The sequence below is a fragment of the Micropterus salmoides genome, unplaced genomic scaffold (genome assembly GCF_014851395.1).
Source record: "Micropterus salmoides isolate LMB-PRFRI ecotype aquatic unplaced genomic scaffold, ASM1485139v1 Ms_hic_scaffold_9, whole genome shotgun sequence".
NCBI classification, from domain to species: Eukaryota; Metazoa; Chordata; class Actinopteri; order Centrarchiformes; family Centrarchidae; genus Micropterus; species Micropterus salmoides.
Window position 1 is genome coordinate 19,656,029 of NW_024044681.1, and position 18,922 is coordinate 19,674,950.

The 18,922-nt window shown below is 40.0% G+C and overlaps 1 protein-coding gene and 1 long non-coding RNA gene across 2 annotated transcripts in view; one reads left to right on the top strand and one right to left on the bottom strand.

Moving 5' to 3' along the window:
- Nucleotides 1-4,278, bottom strand: part of LOC119895158 — a 24,811-nt gene extending 20,533 nt beyond the window's left edge. The window contains exon 1 of the long non-coding RNA XR_005443038.1: nt 4,188-4,278. This is a non-coding gene — a long non-coding RNA (uncharacterized LOC119895158). The remainder of the gene's footprint in view (nt 1-4,187) is intronic.
- On the top strand, nt 1,603-17,437 carry ubtd2 (ubiquitin domain containing 2). The gene is made up of 3 exons (XM_038708057.1): nt 1,603-1,780; nt 4,840-5,076; nt 16,057-17,437. Exons 1-3 carry the CDS (start codon nt 1,711-1,713, stop codon nt 16,554-16,556), a joined length of 807 nt encoding a protein of 268 aa, XP_038563985.1. The 5' UTR covers nt 1,603-1,710; the 3' UTR covers nt 16,557-17,437.
- The last annotated feature ends 1,485 nt before the right edge of the window (nt 17,438-18,922 follow it).

The window sequence follows — 18,922 nt, forward strand, 5'->3', positions numbered from 1 at the left end:
CAGTGAACAAACAGCCCTAAGTCCAGGATTTAATTGGAATCATAAAACCCAGCAGTTTTTACACATTTAAAATATGAACCTTTTTTGGACATGTCCATAAAAATGTAGATTTGAGATTCTGTAAAGTGTAAAAGCCTATATATGAACTCATTACTTGGTCCCTAAAAGAGCAACATTCCCAACTAAACTAAACTCACTTTCCTCAGGCAACACATATTACAACCTCTAGAACAAAACATCCTGATATAAAAGGTGATGTTCAATCCTTTGCATCATCAAAGGCAGTGCAGAAGAAACTTCTAAATTTCCAGCTGTGACCTTGATCACAAAGTATGCAGCGACATGTCAAGTGTATTATCAGTAACCTGTTACACCATATTACGTCATTCAGACCATCAGAAAAGGGTTTCCAAGTAAGCTGTCTCCTGTACAAACACAACACACACAACTTCTTTCAGTTCCTGGCAATAGGAAATACTTGTAATTCCAGACAGCTTTGTTGTAAAATTACCCTTGCTATCCTGTTGCTATTGTATGTTTGTGTGTGTGTGTGTGTGTGTGTGTGTGTGTGTGTGTGTGTGTGTGTGTGTGTGTGTGTGTGTGTGTGTGACTGAGAGTGTCAGTGTGTCAAATTACACTCAAGTATCTTTAGGACAGTCCTAAAGATAGTGACCAGGCAGGGGTGTGTTCATGTGGTATTACATTGCAGCTCTCGGACGCAGAAATTGAGTGAGTACAAGAGAAGAGAAAAGTAGAAAGTAAAATACGATAGAACAAGAACTTCATTTCACTCCGGGTTGTAAAATCTGATCAGCCTATGAAACAAATGTGTGTGTGTTAAAACCTATAAACTATTAATAGTATATTAAAAGAAAACTTTTAATAACCTCTGCAAGAAGAAGAGTGGAAGACAATAGAAAAAAGTAGCACCACATTTTCACTAATTGTTAAATCTGATTTTATCTGAAATAAACAAATCTAAATTGTGTGTTTGTGTGGATCAGCCACTGAAAACAGACTAAGCGTGACAGAATAGCCTAGAACAACAACACCTTTTCACTCTACATGAGCAACAAATTAAAAGTGTGTTTTGAAACCTAAAAACTGCCTTACAATGCAAGAAAGAATAATAGAACAGAATAGAATAGATGACCAAGCCCACTGTTTAACATGAATAACATGAATCAATCACTGAGGCCAACAGCAGGCTAACAGCAGGAATGCTTCCTTGAAATTCAATAATAGGCTACAAGGATAAGCAATTTGATGTGTCTACTCCAGGACAGCAACAAAACGACAAACATACATATGTCTGAATACATTATCATAAACATAAAAAAACAAACATATGCTGCCCCAAAGAAGACGGCATCTTTTTTTTCAGTGTTCTCCTTTGTTCTCTTCCTCTCCTTCATTCCTCTGTCGGTCACCTTGTAACGATGAGAGCCGCTCTGTCTTTCTCTCTCCGCCCTCACTAGAGAAGATGACGCCCGAGTCTGCGCCCCGTCGATGCTGAGAGGCAGAGGGGAGGGAGGGGAAGGACGGAGTAAAGGCAGAACGGGAGGAAACGAGGCGAGAGGAAAGGAAGGAAGGGAAGAAGGGAAGTGGAGGGGGGAAGAGCGAAAGACGGGAGAGGGGGTGAGTGGATGTAGCTCTAGCTGTGGGCCGGGGGGAGAGCTACCTAGCCCGGGCTGCTCTGCCGAAACATCCATGGGTGGCTGTGTCGGGAGCCACCACGACTCCTCGGGCAGCTTAAACGAGAACTCTGACGGCACTGGAGGTAACTTACAAGGCTTATTGATGTAACGTTATTTTAGTGCCCACAAGCCTGGCTTGTTTTTATGGGGGGGGGGGCTTCCTCTACGCTTTTTTTGCATGTTATCCTGGCTGGAGGTCTCCTTCCCTTCCTTTATATCCGAGCCAGACAGAGCCGAAGACAGACACAGCAGCCCTGCTGGGTATCTCGCTCCACGCAGCGGGTACTGAAGCGAGAAATGACGGCTCGTCGCAAACCGTTCTTTACAAACTGAGAATAATTACTGTGCGACGCTGCCTCCCTTTGTTCTTTGGTGTTGACTGCGCTAGCCGGCTAAAAAACGTAGCCTAGTTAGCTTGCTAGCTTTTCTGCATAACAAATATGGGTCACATACGGCAGTGGCATGCAAGGAAACGCACTGGAGTGATACAGCCTGATTTCAATTATACCTTGACTCCCTGGGTACTTAAGTTACTGTTAGCTTCATGCAACCTGCACTTATTATTTGTTTTTATTTACTGTTTTTGTACAAGCAAGGTGTTAGGGCATTACTGCCTGAAAGAAGAGGAGGTGTCTCAACTGGTTGAAGGGTGCTTCACCTTTTATAATAAAGGAAGTGTGTGTGTGTGTGTGTGTGTGTGTGTGTGTGTGTGTGTGTGTGTGTTTAACAGGGGAACTGTAGACTGCGTTATTTGGTGAGCAAGGCCTGAGAGCAGTTAAGCACCAACCAAGCGGTCTGCTGTGAGCAGAACAGAGAAGACTGCAACAGATTCGGTTTATTATATTTTTTGAGCAATAGACAGAAATGCATGTAATGCCTGAAGTTATGGGGCAAGATAACAAAGCAGTGTCATTTTTAAGTGTGCCTTTGTGGATTAGAATATGATAAAACTTATTTTCTGGTGATGCTACACCTTTTGCGACTTGCATGATGGTTAAAACAATAAAGAAGTGTTGCATGAATTTTGGGGGGTGTGAGCTGTGCACCTTCATTAGTTAGTTTACAGAGGAGGTTTTCTGACTGTGTGTGCATGATGAAAAGAGAGAGGGCCATGATATTAGGTCTTTATCAGACTGAGGTGCTGTAGACAACTTTATAGTTTCTTGGTTGTCTGGTCTGAGGAGGGGTGCCACTACTGACCAGTGAGTTATTTTAATCGCTGATTGGCAGATAGAGCTGGGCTCTGGGGAATGGGACTGTGCACTTAGAGATGCTGATATAGCCTGGTTTCCTTAATTTGCTCCCAGTCTACCTACCTTTCTAGAAGTAATAGGTTTCAGAGATTTTTATCTTTATCTAAAGTTTGTTTGGTATCATGAAGCCACATGGTGTTAAAACAGATGCAGATAAACAGCTGAATAATGACAGAAGCAAAGCAGTTAGACCCGAAAACATATATATCTGTTTTCAACAAAGCAGATGTTAGATCAAGGTAACTAAGTCAAGCGTCTTACACAAAATGGCCTACATACATCCGGAAGGATTTCTGGAAAGGACTGAAAGACAAGCAAGTAGACTAGTGTTCAGAGGTAAATTAGCAAATTATGTGCAGACTGATGAGCTGGAAAGTACGCTAATGTAGAAGTACGAACACACTGCCAAGCTGTCAAGTTGACCATATCGCACAAGAACAAAGGATTCAGGCAGGTATTTACATTTATTCATTTAGCTGACACTTTTATCCAAAGCAACATACTAGCTATATATGTCAGAGTTTGCACGCCTCTGGAGTAACTAGGAGTGTGTCTCACAGATTACTATTACTGAACTGCATTCTGTATTTCAAAATGCTCAAATTTATATATTTTTAATGTAAATATTCTGTTTTTGTTTGAGTCAGTATTTAAATATCTGTTATACAACCTTATATTAAATGATAAATAAACTACTTTGTACCTTTTGTACTATGAGCTGCTGCTGATGTTTTACATAACCATGTAATTCCAAACCCATTCATTAACATGTGTTATTATCTGTTTGAGTTACAACATCTAAATTTTCCCCACAGGAACCACTAAAGTTTCATGCTTTCTTATTTTGTCAACCAAAGACCTTGTTTACCCTCCGGCTCTGGATTAAGTAACATAATCAGGTGGCTTGATGAGCCACTTTTTAAAAGAGAACGCTCTTTTTAACAGTACACTGTGGCATAATAAACAACCAAATAGGAGAAAAAGACAAAGTAACTGTAAACAGTCTGTCAGTTAGAGGTGTTATTTACTACAAACAGTCAGTTGAAGGGTTAGTGTTATCGGACTATGCCATGTGATCATCAGAGTACATGTGTACCAGCAACAGGTGTAACTCAACACCTTGATCCACCATCCTCCTCTCTCCTCTCCTCTGTCTCTGTGTTGCGCGCACACACACACACACACACACACACACACACACACACACATACACACATATAAACACAGACTGCTGTACCTGTCGTCCCCTTCGGTGTTGATCCAGATGATGTTATTCAGCAGCCATTCTGCTGCAGGTGGAGCAATGTTAGATGCTATAACCGTAACCGTTTAACTGGGTTTAGTAACACAATACTTCTAGCTTCACTTCTGCTTAGTCTGCGTGTGGGTAAATATCATGTGATAGTGTAGGCCCATGTTTAATCTGTCATCTGAGTTTAGTGGTGATCTTGAGTAATCTTAAAAGACTGATGCTTTGTTTCAGATAAATCCTAACTCTTATTATTATCCCTTTCTCCTTTCACTCTACATCCCTACTTCTCATTTTTATCCTCTGTGCATTCCCCCACCTTCTCTCACTCCTGACTCTTCCACTTAACGTCGGCCTACTTTTTCTTCCCTAAATGCCCATTTGTTCCTGTTTTTCTTATTTCTTTATCTTGGTTATCCCTTCTTCTCCGCCTCCTCTCTGTTGGGTCCTCTATCCATCCCCTTTTTTCTTTCTTTTCTCACATCCTTTTACCCCACCCTCACTCTCATTCTGTGTGTTGTTTTTTTTTCAACCGTTCCTTTCTGGTTCCACTCCTTCATCTCCCATCCCACCCTCCTCCCTTCCTCTATCTGTCTTTTCTCTCCATCTCTCCTTTCCTCTCTCATCCTCTCTCAACCAGTGGCTCTAGGGCGTAACCAGCCCCTGAAGAGAGAGCGGCCTAAATGGAAAAGTGACTACCCAATGACTGAAGGCCAGCTGCGCAGCAAGAGAGATGAGTTCTGGGATACGGCGCCAGCATTCGAAGGCCGGAAGGAGATCTGGGATGCGCTGAGGGCTGCAGCCAGCGCCTTTGAGAGCAATGACCACCTGCTGGCTCAGGCCATCCTTGATGGGGCCAGCATCACACTGCCACACGGTAACACACATTTCCATAGTGGTAGAGATAGCAGATACCTCATAGTGTTTGTTTAAATACTGTGGATGGACTTTATGTAGGACATTGCAGTTGATGGTTACCACATCACAAATTTCAACTCCCTCTTCCCATCTTCTCTAGAGCAACTGGAACTCTGCTGAAGTGAATTAATTTACAATTGAAGGGTCTACTAAACGCTTGATTTTTCAGTGTGCCGTTGATGTAGAGCTGCAATGATTATTTGATTAATGAAGGCTAGTTGATCAACGGAAAATTAATCTACAACTATTTTGATTATTAGGTTATTGTTGAATTAAAATTGAATATTTAAAAATTACACATGTATACCAGCTTCTTAAAAGTCAGGATAGATGCTTTTCTTTTTCATATAGTAAACTAGATATCTTTAGGTTTTGGACTGTTGGTCAGACAAAACAAAACAGACATGGCAATGGGCTCTAGGATTTACCCGAAAACACGGACAAAATCGTGGAATTTTATCATAAGAATGGAATCAACTGTAAAATGCATAACATCATGTAATCTGCCAAAAGGTCAATGCATTTTATAAAGATCCGGTCTTTTTTCACAGTACCTAAGCCAAACGAACAGAAAAAAACTATACTGCTATGTTTTGGTGTCATTAATGGATGTTGCTTCTGTCCTCTGCTTTGTCTATGAAGATTCTCAGTCATCCAGGTCATAGTTATCCAACGAAGGTTAAAGTCAAGGGCAACTGGACTTGGTTGAAGATACTGGAAGACGTTTCGTCCCTCATCCAAAGGACTTCTTCAGTTCTGACTGACTGGCAGGGAAACTCAGCTATTTAACCTCAGTGGGGTCGTTATCCCGGGTCATCGATACCGCTGGTTCGTTAGTGTTCCTGGTTGCTGTAATGACAGTCGTTAAGACTGAACGACCCAAACCCAAGAACACACTAAGACAGATACTGGTACACCCCAACGGCCGCACACCCAAACACAAGAAAAGCAATCTAGTGTATGCGGTCCAATGCACTGAGGAATACGCAGACCTGTATATTGGGGAGACTAAACAACCACTACACAAACGCATGGCTCAACACAGAAGGGCCAACTCCTCAGGTCAAGACTCTGCAGTCTACTTTCATCTGAAGGACAGAGGACACTCGTTTGAGGACCACCAGGTGCACATTTTAGACAGAGAAGATGGATGGCTTGAAAGAGGTGTCAAGGAAGAACAGGGGAGGGGGTCTACGCCACTACTTATCCCCCACTTACAATGCTGTCCTTTCATCACTTCCCAGGAAATTCAACAAACATAACCTATTGGCCTCAGGTGAAGATGCCAACAATGGTCGTTCAGTCTTGGCCTCGGGTAGTCCTAACGACTATAATGACTGTCGGTACAGCAACCAGGAACACTAACGAACCAGCAGTATCTACAATCCCGGCAAACGACCCCACTGAGGTTAAATAGCTGAGTTTCCCTGCCAGTCAGTCAGAACTGAAGAAGTCCTTTGGATGAGGGACGAAACGTCTTCCAGTATCTTCAACCAAGTCCAGTTGCCCTTGACTTTAACCTTCGTTGGATGTCCTCTGCTTTCTGTTTCACTGAGGACGGGGCTCAGTACCACACATGCCATCATCTTCTGGTTGAATTGTTCAAATTGTATTCATCTGCCACATGATTATACATTATTTGTGCTGAAAAATTGTGCTTAAACTGAGTTACGTATGTAACTACGGTTCTATGAATTCTGGCTGTTACACAGAATTTGGGAAAAAAGAAAACGGAATTCATAGAGACCTACTTTAGGAAAATAAACTGGAGTCTTTCACTTTTTTTCTGACATTTTAATGACAAAATTATCAATTGAGAAAATAATTAAAAGATGAATCGATGATGAAAACAATATGTTTTCGAATATTATAACGAAATGAAGGAGCTACTCACAGCTGGAAAAAAATAACAGCAAATTGTGGATGGTGGTAAAAATGCTCCAGAAACGCCTCTAAAGGAGAAAAGAATAGCAATTAAATCCTTGAAACATGGAAGGAAACCCCATGACAACGCAGAAAGTTTAGGAAGGTGTAGGAAGGGTTCATATTTCTTTCTGGGTGATGGGTCAATCAGCTATTGTACAGGCCATATTGTAATGAATAAGTATTTGACCCCTTGCTGATTTTGCAGGTTTGCCCACTTACAAAGAATGCAACAATCTACAATTTTAATCATATGTACATTCTAACAGTGAAAGACAGAATCCCAAAGAAAATTCCAGAAAATCACATCATATGAATTTATAAAAATTGATAACCATCTGATGAGGAAAAACAAGTATTTGACCCCCTGGACAAACAGCATGTTAATATTTTGTAGAAAAGCCATTATTGGCCAGCACAGATGTCAAACGGTTTTTATAGTTGGTGACAAGGTTTGTGCACATTTCGGCAGGGATGTTGGCCCACTCCTCCCTGCAGACAGCCTCCAAATCATTCAGGTTCCGAGGTTGTCGCCTGGCAACTCGAATTTTAAGCTCCCTCCAAAGATTTTCAATTGGATTCAGGTCTGGAGACTGGCTAGGCCACTCCAGAACCTTGATGTGCTTCTTCTTCAGCCACTCTTTTGTTGCTTTGGCGGTGTGCTTAGGGTTGTTGTCGTGCTGAAACACCCATCCTCGACCCATCTTCAGCTCTCTCACTGAGGGAAGGAGATGTTGGTCCAGAATTCCACGATACATGGCCCCGTCCATCCTCCCCTCAATACGATGGAGTTGTCCCGTCCCCTTGGCTGAAAAGCACCCCCAAAGCATGATGTTGCCACCACCATGCTTGACGGTGGGGATGGTGTTCTTTGGGTTGTACTCTGTGTTCTTTGCCCTCCAAACACGACGAGTTGAGTTGAGGCCAGAAAGTTCTATTTTGGTCTCATCTGACCACATCACCTTCTTCCAGGCCTCTTCTGAGTCGTCCAGGTGGTGAATGGCGAACTTCATGCGGGCCTGTACATGTTTCTTCTTGAGCAGGGGGACCTTGCGTGCGCTGCAGGATTTCAATCCATGACGGCGTAGTGTGTTACCAACCGTTTCTTTTGTAACTGTGGTCCCAGCTGCCTTCAGTTGATTCATCAGTTCCCCCCTTGTGGTTTTGGGATGATTCCTCACCGTTCGCATGATCAGGGACACCCCACGAGGCGAGATCTTGTGTGGAGGCCCAGACCAAGGGAGGTTGGGTGGTGTGGTGCTTCTTCCATTTCCTGATAACTGCACCGACAGTTGATCTTTACCTCCAAGTTGCGTTCCGATTCTCTTGTAGCCCATCCCAGCCTTGTGCAGATCAACAATCTTGTCCCTGATGTCCGTAGAAAGCTCTTTGGTCTTGCCCATGGTGGTGATGTTGGATGCTGGTTGTTTGGGTGTTGACAGGTGTCTTTTATACAGGTAACAAGGTGAGGCAAGTGTATTTGATGTAGATAATTGGTTGGGATTGGGGCTGTGTCTTAAAGAAAGACTAACTGGCTTGTAGGAGCCAGAATACTTGCTGTTTGGTAGGGGGTCATATACTTGTTTTTCCTCATCAGATGGTTATCAATTTTTATAAATTCATATGATGTGATTTTCTGGAATTTTCTTTGGGATTCTGTCTTTCACTGTTAGAATGTACATATGATTAAAATTGTAGATTGTTGCATTCTTTGTAAGTGGGCAAACCTGCAAAATCAGCAAGGGGTCAAATACTTATTTCCCCCACTGTAAATGCTCCATATTTTTATAGCACATTTCTAGTCTTTTCGACCACTCAAAGTGCTTTTACACTATATCTGCATTCACTCACTCAAACAGAAACTAACAGCCGCCAGGGGCAACAACAGGGGCAATTCAGGGTTCAGTATCTTGCCCAAGGACACTTTGACATGCAGCCCGGGGGAGCCGGGATTGAACCGCCGACCTTCCGATTAACGGCCAACCCACTCTACCTCCTGAGCCACAGCCACCCTAATAAGAAAATAAGAAAAGCAAAAATTATGAGGTGGCTTTGCCAGACCATAACATACATTCCTGCCACCAGACAGCCACCCTTAATGCTGGGGGGAATATCAGCTCTCAGATATTAACAGGTTACATCAACAGAGTTGAGAAGCTAAATTATGTAGTACAGCTTCCCCAGGAAGTCTCGTATACTTCCTCTTGTAATTTCAAGTGTCATCTGGTGTAGTTTGATAAACAGGAAGTAAACGTTGCCATACATGACTATTCGTTTTTGTTTGGGTGAGGGGCCTCTCTGCTTTCCTTTTATATCTGGCTTACACAATCATTGAGTGTTTAGACAATATGGACCTGATTCCAAGCAATTCCAAGTGTTTACGGCATTCAGCCTGAAGTTAAATGGAGTTAAAGATGCTCAACCTCTAAGTGTATCCCAATGACCGCATTTTAGAGTTGCTGAACTTGGTCTTCTGAAAGAAGGAATTAATGAAATCATCACTCGCCTAAGTATAGCAAAGAGGCATCTTCAAAAAAAACACTGGAAAGCATCCATATAGAACAAATCAATATTATTGACATGGCTCAGATTCAGGAAGCCCAACAACTCCACACAGTAATTTATTATCAGCTACTTGAGCAGGCTTTCTATTTTTGGATGTGCGTCATTCTCTTGATTCCTAATTCATATAAACTCAGAGTCACGTTACCTTAACCGAGGGAAAGGAAAGGGTTAACCCTATTGTTTTTCAAAATGTTGTTGTGGTGAATTTCGGACAGTGACGTATTCTGTCCCGATGGTGGCCTTCTTGGTTTCACCTGTCTCTTCAGACTTTCAAGAGTCTAGAAGTGTGTTTTCTATGTAATCAGTGAAAGTAAACGTCATAAGCTTGATACTTATTCTCATTATATCAAAACGGGCTGAAATTGTCCATGTAAGTATGGAATGCCATTTAAGTCAATATTAAATAAATAAATATGCCTGTGAAATAAATCCTGAAATAAATAAATATTTTAATAAATATATAAATGGGGTAATATAGTTTTTAGTAACTAAATAAATAGATTTAGGTTGAAAAAAGGACATTTTCAAAGGACTAGGATACATTTATTTAGTTCAGAGGAATATTTAATCTATTCTATTCAAGCGAATGGGACGTGGTTATCTCACAGATTCAGACCAAAGCAGCAAGACCGAACACAACCTCTGAGACGGACGGAGGCCAGTTTGACGACAGGGAATACGGTACCTGGGTGGTTTTCTTTGGTTGACTCGTTGATTTGTCATTGTTTACACCTCTGGCACAGGAGCTTTAGACCGCCGGCAGGAGGTGGTTTTAAGGCCCGGGGATGGGTTGGGGACCCAGCAGGGAATGGTGGGGAGCAGTGCAGGAATAGGAACCAGGACATGTGCAACGGAAGTGGGCTCAACAGCACGGCTAACTGAGCTGACTAGCTTAAGAAACAGCTAACAGCAGTTAGCCGTTAACTTAGCAGCAAGTAAAGCTATCTGTCCATCAGGAAAGTCTGTAAATCACTGAGCACAGCTGTCAAGAAAACCAACTCTGTATCTTTTTAAATAAAAACCTATATGTATTGATTGAACTATATTGACTAATTTATATATTTATTTATATTTTTATTGCCTCATAAATTTATTTCAGGATTTATTTCATAGGCATATTGATTTATTTATTAATTTAATATTGGCTTAAATGGTATTCCATATATTGTCCTGTTGTTGTCCCTTACCACACTGGCGCAGCTTCAGGTGTATTGTATATTTGGATAAATAACGTTGTAAGCAGAACATTACCTTAGATTATAATTTTTCTCCCTGTTTACCAGAGGCAGTTTATTTATGAGGGGCTAGCTGGGAATGTTTTTCATACTTCTTTTTTGTAGGTGAATTATTCTATTAGTAGGCCAACGGAGATCTTAAGGTTTCAAAGATTAAAAAAACAGCACTACCTTAGTATGATTTGTGTAGAGAAGTTACCAACAGAAAGGAAATTCTTGCATGTAAACTTAGTTGGTGTCCTTTCTTTCTAGTAGTTTGTCCAGGTCAGATCAGATCCTGCTGGGCTGCAGCTGTGGATTCCCCAGGACTGACATCACATTTCACTCATCCAGCACTCCAAAACAAAGAGCAGCCAGATGACTTAAAAAGTTTTACCACTCACAACTTTATGCCTTTCTGTTTTCCTGTTTCACCATTCCGGTTTCAGTTGATGGTTTGACCTTTGCCCTGTTCCTTAGCCAAAAGAACAGGGGTGTAGGCAGCTCACACTAACAGTTTCCACCTGTGCAGAATTGGAAGATATTTCATTCAGCATTTACCAATTATATTTATATATGAAAATATAGTTTAACACACAATAATAAAGCTATTATTAGGGTTATATGCCATTCTGTTAAAGCTTATATTGTTGTGTGTGGTTTTTGTAACTGTACAGTAAATGAAGGAAACGTAGTTATTCTAGTGGACAGAGCTTATAATGAATTTTAATTTTCAAGTCAGTAGCATTCATCATCTGGGGACAGTGAATGTCTGTCTAAAGTTTCATGGCAGTCCATGTGATAGTTGTTGATATTTCAGTCTGGATCAAATTGGCTGACTGATCGACCATCACTGCCATCCCTAGACACTAGCATGCAAGCATGGCAAAAAATGTAAGGTCACTGTGGGACTAGTTGGTTAACCAGCGGCTTTTTAGAAGCAGTCACTGATTCTCCAAAATCTTATAAAAGCTTGAATTACCTCCATTACTCTGCTAAAATACATTATATAGTGCACACTTTGTTATTGCCATTCAGGAAATGGAACTGAGTTTTTAAGGTTTCTTAAAACCCCATTGCATTCATAATGGAGACTTTTAAACCATTAGAGATGCATCAGTTGATGGGCCCATTTTTCATTGCATGTAATTAAATTAGACACCAACTTGATCTGTGGTCATCGAAAGTGACCCTGTGAAGCAGAAAATGGGAGCCATTTGCATCAGCTATTGATCAACATGTTGGCTTCCATCCAACCTGCAGCAAATGAAAACGTCATGTTCACTGATTCACATCATTGTATGCCTTATGTTTATGTCAAAATACGTTTTAGGTGGCCTTGCAAAACAGCACTGCAGCAACAAAGTATTTTTCATGTAAACAAATATTATCTTGCTTTGATCATAACATTTAATCTCTGTGTGATGCAAATCGCTGATTCTGCACTCTTGTTTTTTAATGAAATCACAGCATTAGCACCACCTGGAAACTGTTAGCATTTTGCAGCTGAAGGATAAACACTATGGTGGAGCCAGCTGGAGAAGAAAAAGCAAGTGAGCTTTAAAGACATAGAGATTCAAATCCAAATCATGTTTATACATTGTCAGTGAACTATGTCTTGTAATTCATATTAGCCTTTTGTAACATTGGCTATGCCAGCTTACACACATTTAGCTGGCCATGTATGGAAGATTTTATTGGACTTTATTTGTAACCCACAGAAAACAATCCACAAATGTGTACTTTGATGTGCAAATATTTCACTATCTACAAATGTGTATTTTTACATTTGGGATGTGTAAAATCATATCCACAAAAATACAGAGTGACTTATACACACAAAACAGTTTTTGCACATTTGCAGATTGCTTTCTGTCAATTTGTGGGTCATGTTACATTTGTTACTTCCTTTTTACACATTTGTGGAATTTTGTCCAATGTGTACTGCGGAGATCTGTAAAAACAATATACACAAATATCTGACTACCCAAAACATGTATTTTTACATTGGTGTTGTGCAAAATCATATCCACAAAAATACAGTGCAAATTGCAAATATGTACAATTTACTCTGTACACACATATTTTAATTTCACATACAAAGTGTTATTTACACATTTGTGGATCTATTTTTACACACAAAATAGTGTTTGCACATTTGCGAATCATTTCCTGTCAATTTGCAGGTCGCCTTACATTTGTGACTTCCTTTTTACGCATTTGTGGAATTTTGTCCACTCTGTACCACAGAGATCTGTAAACAGAGATCTGTAAATGTGAGAGCAGCTTATTAGCTACACCAGCAGGTGGTGGTAGCGACATTGCCTCTCATGAGTTGTAAGAATATCCATTGCAGTACCCAGGGTCATCTGTAGGAGACAACAACTTCTGCTTCTGCTGGACCACTGGACTCTACTCAGTCTAAATTTTTCTGTACAATTGTATATAGTTTACTATTGAATACTTTATCACTGTATTTTTTGTAAGGCTCATGAGTAGGGTTTACATGACACCTCAATACTGGAGATCTATCTTGGGGTGCCGTTCCCAACCAACCCAAGACTGACATTACTGGGGGACCTCTTAGACAAGATGAGGGGCAATGTTCACTTTATCAGACTAGCCCTATTGCAGCTAAGAAATGAATAGCCATTTGCTGGACCACCAGGGGTCCTTAAGAGTAATAAATAATTAAAATATGTGTGTACAGAGTAAATTAATAATAATAATTATATTTAATATTGTTGAAAGCTTTTTCACAAAATGGAATGAAGGATGTTCTTATAGGGTTGAAATAACTTATATAGATCTTTTCACACCAAGTGGTTTTTGGTGAGTGCTGTAATAAGATGCTGTAAATGTGTCACTACATATTTCAATTTTAGTCAAGCTCTCCCTTTAAACCCCTCATGTTCTCACTTTCACTCTGGTAGACCTTGTCAAGGCTTTACATAAAACATAAAAGCAACAGGGAAATATAAAAAAGTTTAAAAGCAACATAGGGAAATTGAAAAAATACACATTAAAAAAATAATAAAAGTTACAGTACAATGTAAAATCAGGATTAAAAGAGTTAAATGGAAAATAAAAACAGGCTGAGGGGTTGAGCAAATAACTGAGTTACAATTATTCTGAAAAGAGAATAAACAGAGAAGTACACTTAATCTTCTCTCTCTGGCTAGTCTGTACACGGGTCCATAGGAATCTTTGGGTCCACTGAAACTCCAAAAACCCTCGGACACTACAGAGAAACCAGGACATGTCTGTCCGCAGGCCACTTTGATCCTGTTATACTCTGGACCCACCTGCGCGTTTACAGCTAGACAGAGGTTCCTGCAAATCAATCAGGTGCGACATTTAAGACCACTTCCTTCACTGTGTTCAATGTCACTCTCATTATCTTTTCACTCAATTACCTACTCATTTCTCACCGTGTAAATATTTAATTAAAAGCAATGGTAAAACAAAAGAAAAAAAAACAAAGAAAAAGAAAACAAGACAGTAAAAGTTACAGTGCAGTGTAAGTTATCAGTCTACTAGTTAAAGGCAGTGGTAAAAAGAAAAATCTTAAAAATTTAATTAAAAGCAATTGTAAAAAGAAAAGTCTTCAGTCTTAATTTAAAAGAACTGACAGTTTCAGCAGACCTGCAGTTAAACTGGAAGTTTGTTCCAGATATACGGAGCATAATAACTGAAGAACTGTCAAGAGCTTAGCGTTGCCTTAATGTCCTCCCCTTGACCACAGTAGCCATCATCTAGAGAGCAGAGAGCAGCAACCTCTGGGCTTCTGCTGACTCATCTCAGTCTCTTAATACCTCAACTCATTGTCGCTCTTAAGTCATAAAACAACACAAGAGCGGTGAAGGGACCTTTTAAAACGTTTATTAAAAAGTCTGTGGAGAGGTGTTCTTGCTTTTGTTGCAAGAGTTATTTATTTCATTGGTATTTTTAGAAAGTCTGCAGGGCAACATCGTTACCATCATTTCATAACTATTAAAAGGACAAAACGTTGGCGACGAATTGGCTGTTTTTGGATTTTATTCATATCTTACTCTTAAAACTAAGGCAGGCAAAACTAAAGATCAAAACACGCATTACCACAATAAAAATTACTTGGTGTTTTCATGAAAAGTAGTGACATTAAACTATTGTGCAGTTGGACCTATCTGAAATCCCCTTGAGGGTCTCTCCCCTGTGAATACCACTGTATTAAGTTTCTGTTTGGTGAATTATATGGTGTCTTCACTGCATTTTATATCCCACTCCCTCCCCCCCAACACACACACACAGATGGTCAAAGGTGACATAGTGCCTTTTAATGTAGTACTCCATCGAACACATGACATTCCCTTTTCTCCTGCTTTCACTTTATCTTTTATCACAGTCTTTGTTTTCAATGGAGTCTGACTCTCATTTCTCCATTTTATCTTACTACAGTGAAATTTGAACGGGAGTTCAGGTTTTGGATTTGTTAGTTGGAAAAATGATGTGGGCATTAGACTTTCAGTTTATGAATGCAATAATTCGACGACACAAAATAACACACTTATTAAAATGCATACTTATCGAAAAAATGTGACTGTTCTCTGAGATTAAAATAGCAAATTTACAAGAAACAAACGCTTTTGTTACTAAATGCTCTGTGGTCTATTAAAACAAGGGTATACAGATGTCAATAACAGCCATCACACATAAGCTACATTCACCAACCGGTATTATGAGCTACATCCTTCTGTAGCATAAAAAGCATAAAAAACTGCAGACAATTTAAAATGACTAAGATGTGACACATGCTTTCAAGTGGCTTTGCTGCAGTCTCATCTTGTCTCTTATGTCCGCACTTACTCTCGTCTTGACTCTATAATGACAGGAAAAAAACTTTGTTCTCCTAAATTTACTACTTAATTTTACTCTTAATATCCTTGTTTTTTTTTTTCTCAGAAATGTATGACTTTTTGTATGAGTTCTTTCTCGGAATATTACTCTCCTCCCAGCTGACCTGTAATTTATTTTGTATTTTTATCTAAAATGGCCACAGTACCCCATCGTATATATATTTTATAACTGACCATTCATTTGAAAGTGAGGAATTGAGGGAAAAGTTGAGGGATTACCGTAAATGTTCACTTTAGTTGTTAATTGCTTTGTATTGGAACTTCACAGTTAATCATTTACTTAGTGTAATGAACATGTGTCATTTGTATACAGGTGTTTTAATGTGTCTCCTGTTCTTCCAGGAGCTCTGACTGAATGTTATGATGAACTGGGGAATCGTTACCAGCTGCCAGTTTACTGCCTCTCTCCTCCCGTCAACATGATTGAAGAGCACTCTGAGGAGCCTGACGGTTCAGATCCAGACTCCGGGGCCGCAGACCCATCTACGGGCAGCGGCAGCGACCCTGGCTCAGGAGGAGAGTGCCAGCTTCGGCTCCGGCTCTCCACAGGTCGTGACCTCCGGCTATTGGTCCGTTCCACAGACACAGTGGGCATGATGAAGCGGCGTCTGCAAAGTCACGAGGGCGTGCCTGCCACAACCCAACGCTGGTTTTTCTCAGGTCGGCCACTGACAGACAGGCTGCGCTTGGACCAACTCAACATCTCCAGGGACTATGTAGTGCAGGTCATCCTCAGCCAGCCGCCAGAGCCGGTATCAATACCAGGACACACACAAGATGCCTCTGGGCCAGTGGCAGTGGAAGGAGTGGCTGCACTGCCACAAGAGCCTGTGGAGAACTAACTCCCCCCCAACCTGGCAGCCTGGAAGTGGGCGTACCAGCAGGCTAACAGCATAAAGGAGGATAACAAGGGAGAAAAAAGAATGAAATTCTCTTCCCTTCTCTTCTCTTCTGTTCTCTTCTGTAGTTGTTTTTGCTGGGAAGGGCTTTGTTTGGGCAGAAGATGTCTGTCGGAGCAAAAGGATTCTTAAATTGAGAAAAGACTCTTCCTTTTGATTTTACATGTCGAAATTTTGACCTTTTTGAAGTCTTTTTAACTGTTCCTATGGAAACCAAACAACAAAAGAGGACTTTGTCAGATGGCATAAAGGGTTTTCTTGGCAACACTGATGTTCAAATGTTTATGTGTTTCAGTTTCCATTCAAGTTCTACTCGCTGGCAAAGCTGGGTCAGCAGAATTCTGTTATGAGGCTACAGGGTTATACATTTATCATTTTGTTCAAAACAGCAGTTAGAGAGAAAGGAATACACATAGTTTAACAATCGTGACAGTTATTCAGGCAATTATTCTTAATTATATGTGAATCAAATCAAGAACATTTCCTCACTTGGAGATTAAGTCAGTATGCTAAGAGCTGTAAACAGTAAAGAGGTTGGAGTTAGGGGGCATGACAATGTTTTACCAAGCTGCCACTGGATTAGATGCTTTATTTCACTCTGCTTCACAGAACAATCAGAGCAATCATGTAATAAATATTAAGTAGTCTGTGTGTGTGTGTGTGTTTGTGTGAGAGAGAGAATAAGCGTGTGTGCGTGGATGTCCATAAATGTTTAAGATACAACCACACTTATTCATGTGGCAAAAGGATGGAACATCAGAAACACAGTTGCGTATTTTGATTAAAAATAGAATGTTTTTAATTAAAATTGATCATTGTTTCTATGTCTTGGTCTATTTTTTGCTTTGAATATTTGGTCAAAACAGAATGGCAGTAATTTACCATATGATCTCTTGCGATATACATTGAGATTTACTTTCTCTTGCAGTCTTTAAATGCCAGTTTAAAAACTGTAATTTCACCTCAGCAAAGAGAAACAAGGGACCTTATAATGCAGCGGATGATGTTATTTATACCACCAGTTGAAACATTATTGTCCTATTTTTAGGACAGATTTACCTTTTCCCTTACAAATATCAGGAAGTACTTTAAGTTGATTTTCTTGCAATAGCACACATTGCATGATGACCATTTCCTTGATACCATTATTATCTTGGGGTATTGTGTTTGATATTTTAACCACTTCCTCTCTGCGACTGGTGGACAGGCAGTTTAATTCCTTCCTCATTCCATCACTGGCTGAGTGACGTTTGATTAATTGTTCTCAAGCTGGGAATGCCAGTTGGCAGCACTCCTTTCAAACACAAGGCTTATCGTGGCTCCTCTTATGTAGAAGGCCTCTTTGCATCATAGTGTTTTTCCAGGAATTTTCCATGTTCTGTCTGGCTGGAATGAGTCGATTTAATAGAAGGAAGTTAAAATACAGAAAGAATAATTAGTGAGTGTAAGGCTTATCTCTGATTCTGGTCTTTATGCTAAGAAATGTAGCCGTTGGCTAAAGATTCATATTTAGCACATAGACATGACAGGATCATTCTCCTTATCAAACTCTTGGCAAGAAAGGGAATAAGTGTATTTCCCTAAATGTCAAACTATTCCTTTAATGTGCTGTAGTAAGAGATAATCTTGTCTCTCCTGTGGTTTGATCCTGCACACAATATGGATGGGAATTACAGAGTGAGTTAATAACTACTTTGTTGGCTAGTTTAATCTACAGCAATTCATCATATTTTATAAGATCATCGTGTGTTTGTAGCGTTGCTGTCCTCTGACAACCACGTATAAAAAGTCAACTTTTCATGAGCTCAGAAAAATAGCTTTGTGACGATTCCAGCTTATCCAAGGTTTTTTTAAATTTGTTTTTAGCAGTAGGATACTTTACTCAACCCATAAAGGTTGATGCTTCAGTTTATCAAAAACATTCAGAATTCAGAATCACCAAATTCAGAATCACCAAACATGGAGTTACATGGTTTTCACTGGACAGGAAGAGAATGAACAATTGTAATCTGAAAAGTAAATGTAGTGGAGTAAAAACTACAATATTTGCCTCTGAGATGTCAAATTAGTACTTAAGCACAGTACACGATTAAATATATTTAGTTACATTCCACCACAGAGTGTGTTAGGTTGGTGTGTTGAAGTTTTCGTTTTTGTGGTTTGTGGTAAGTGTATAGTATCAAAGTAAAAGAGCCACATACTAATGACAATGATGATTCAATACAAAGGTGATTTAGTTTGAAACCACAACTCACACCAATCTTGATCGTCATCTGTCACCTTTTTTTCAAATGCACATAGCAATGTTG

Bases quoted from the DNA above. Each gene is read 5' to 3' on its own strand.
- ubtd2 (XM_038708057.1), top strand. From the start codon at position 1,711: ATGGGTGGCTGTGTCGGGAGCCACCACGACTCCTCGGGCAGCTTAAAC. The intron at 1,781-4,839 runs GTAACTTACAAG...TCTCTCAACCAG, and splicing joins GAACTCTGACGGCACTGGAG to TGGCTCTAGGGCGTAACCAG. The intron at 5,077-16,056 runs GTAACACACATT...CTGTTCTTCCAG, and splicing joins CAGCATCACACTGCCACACG to GAGCTCTGACTGAATGTTAT.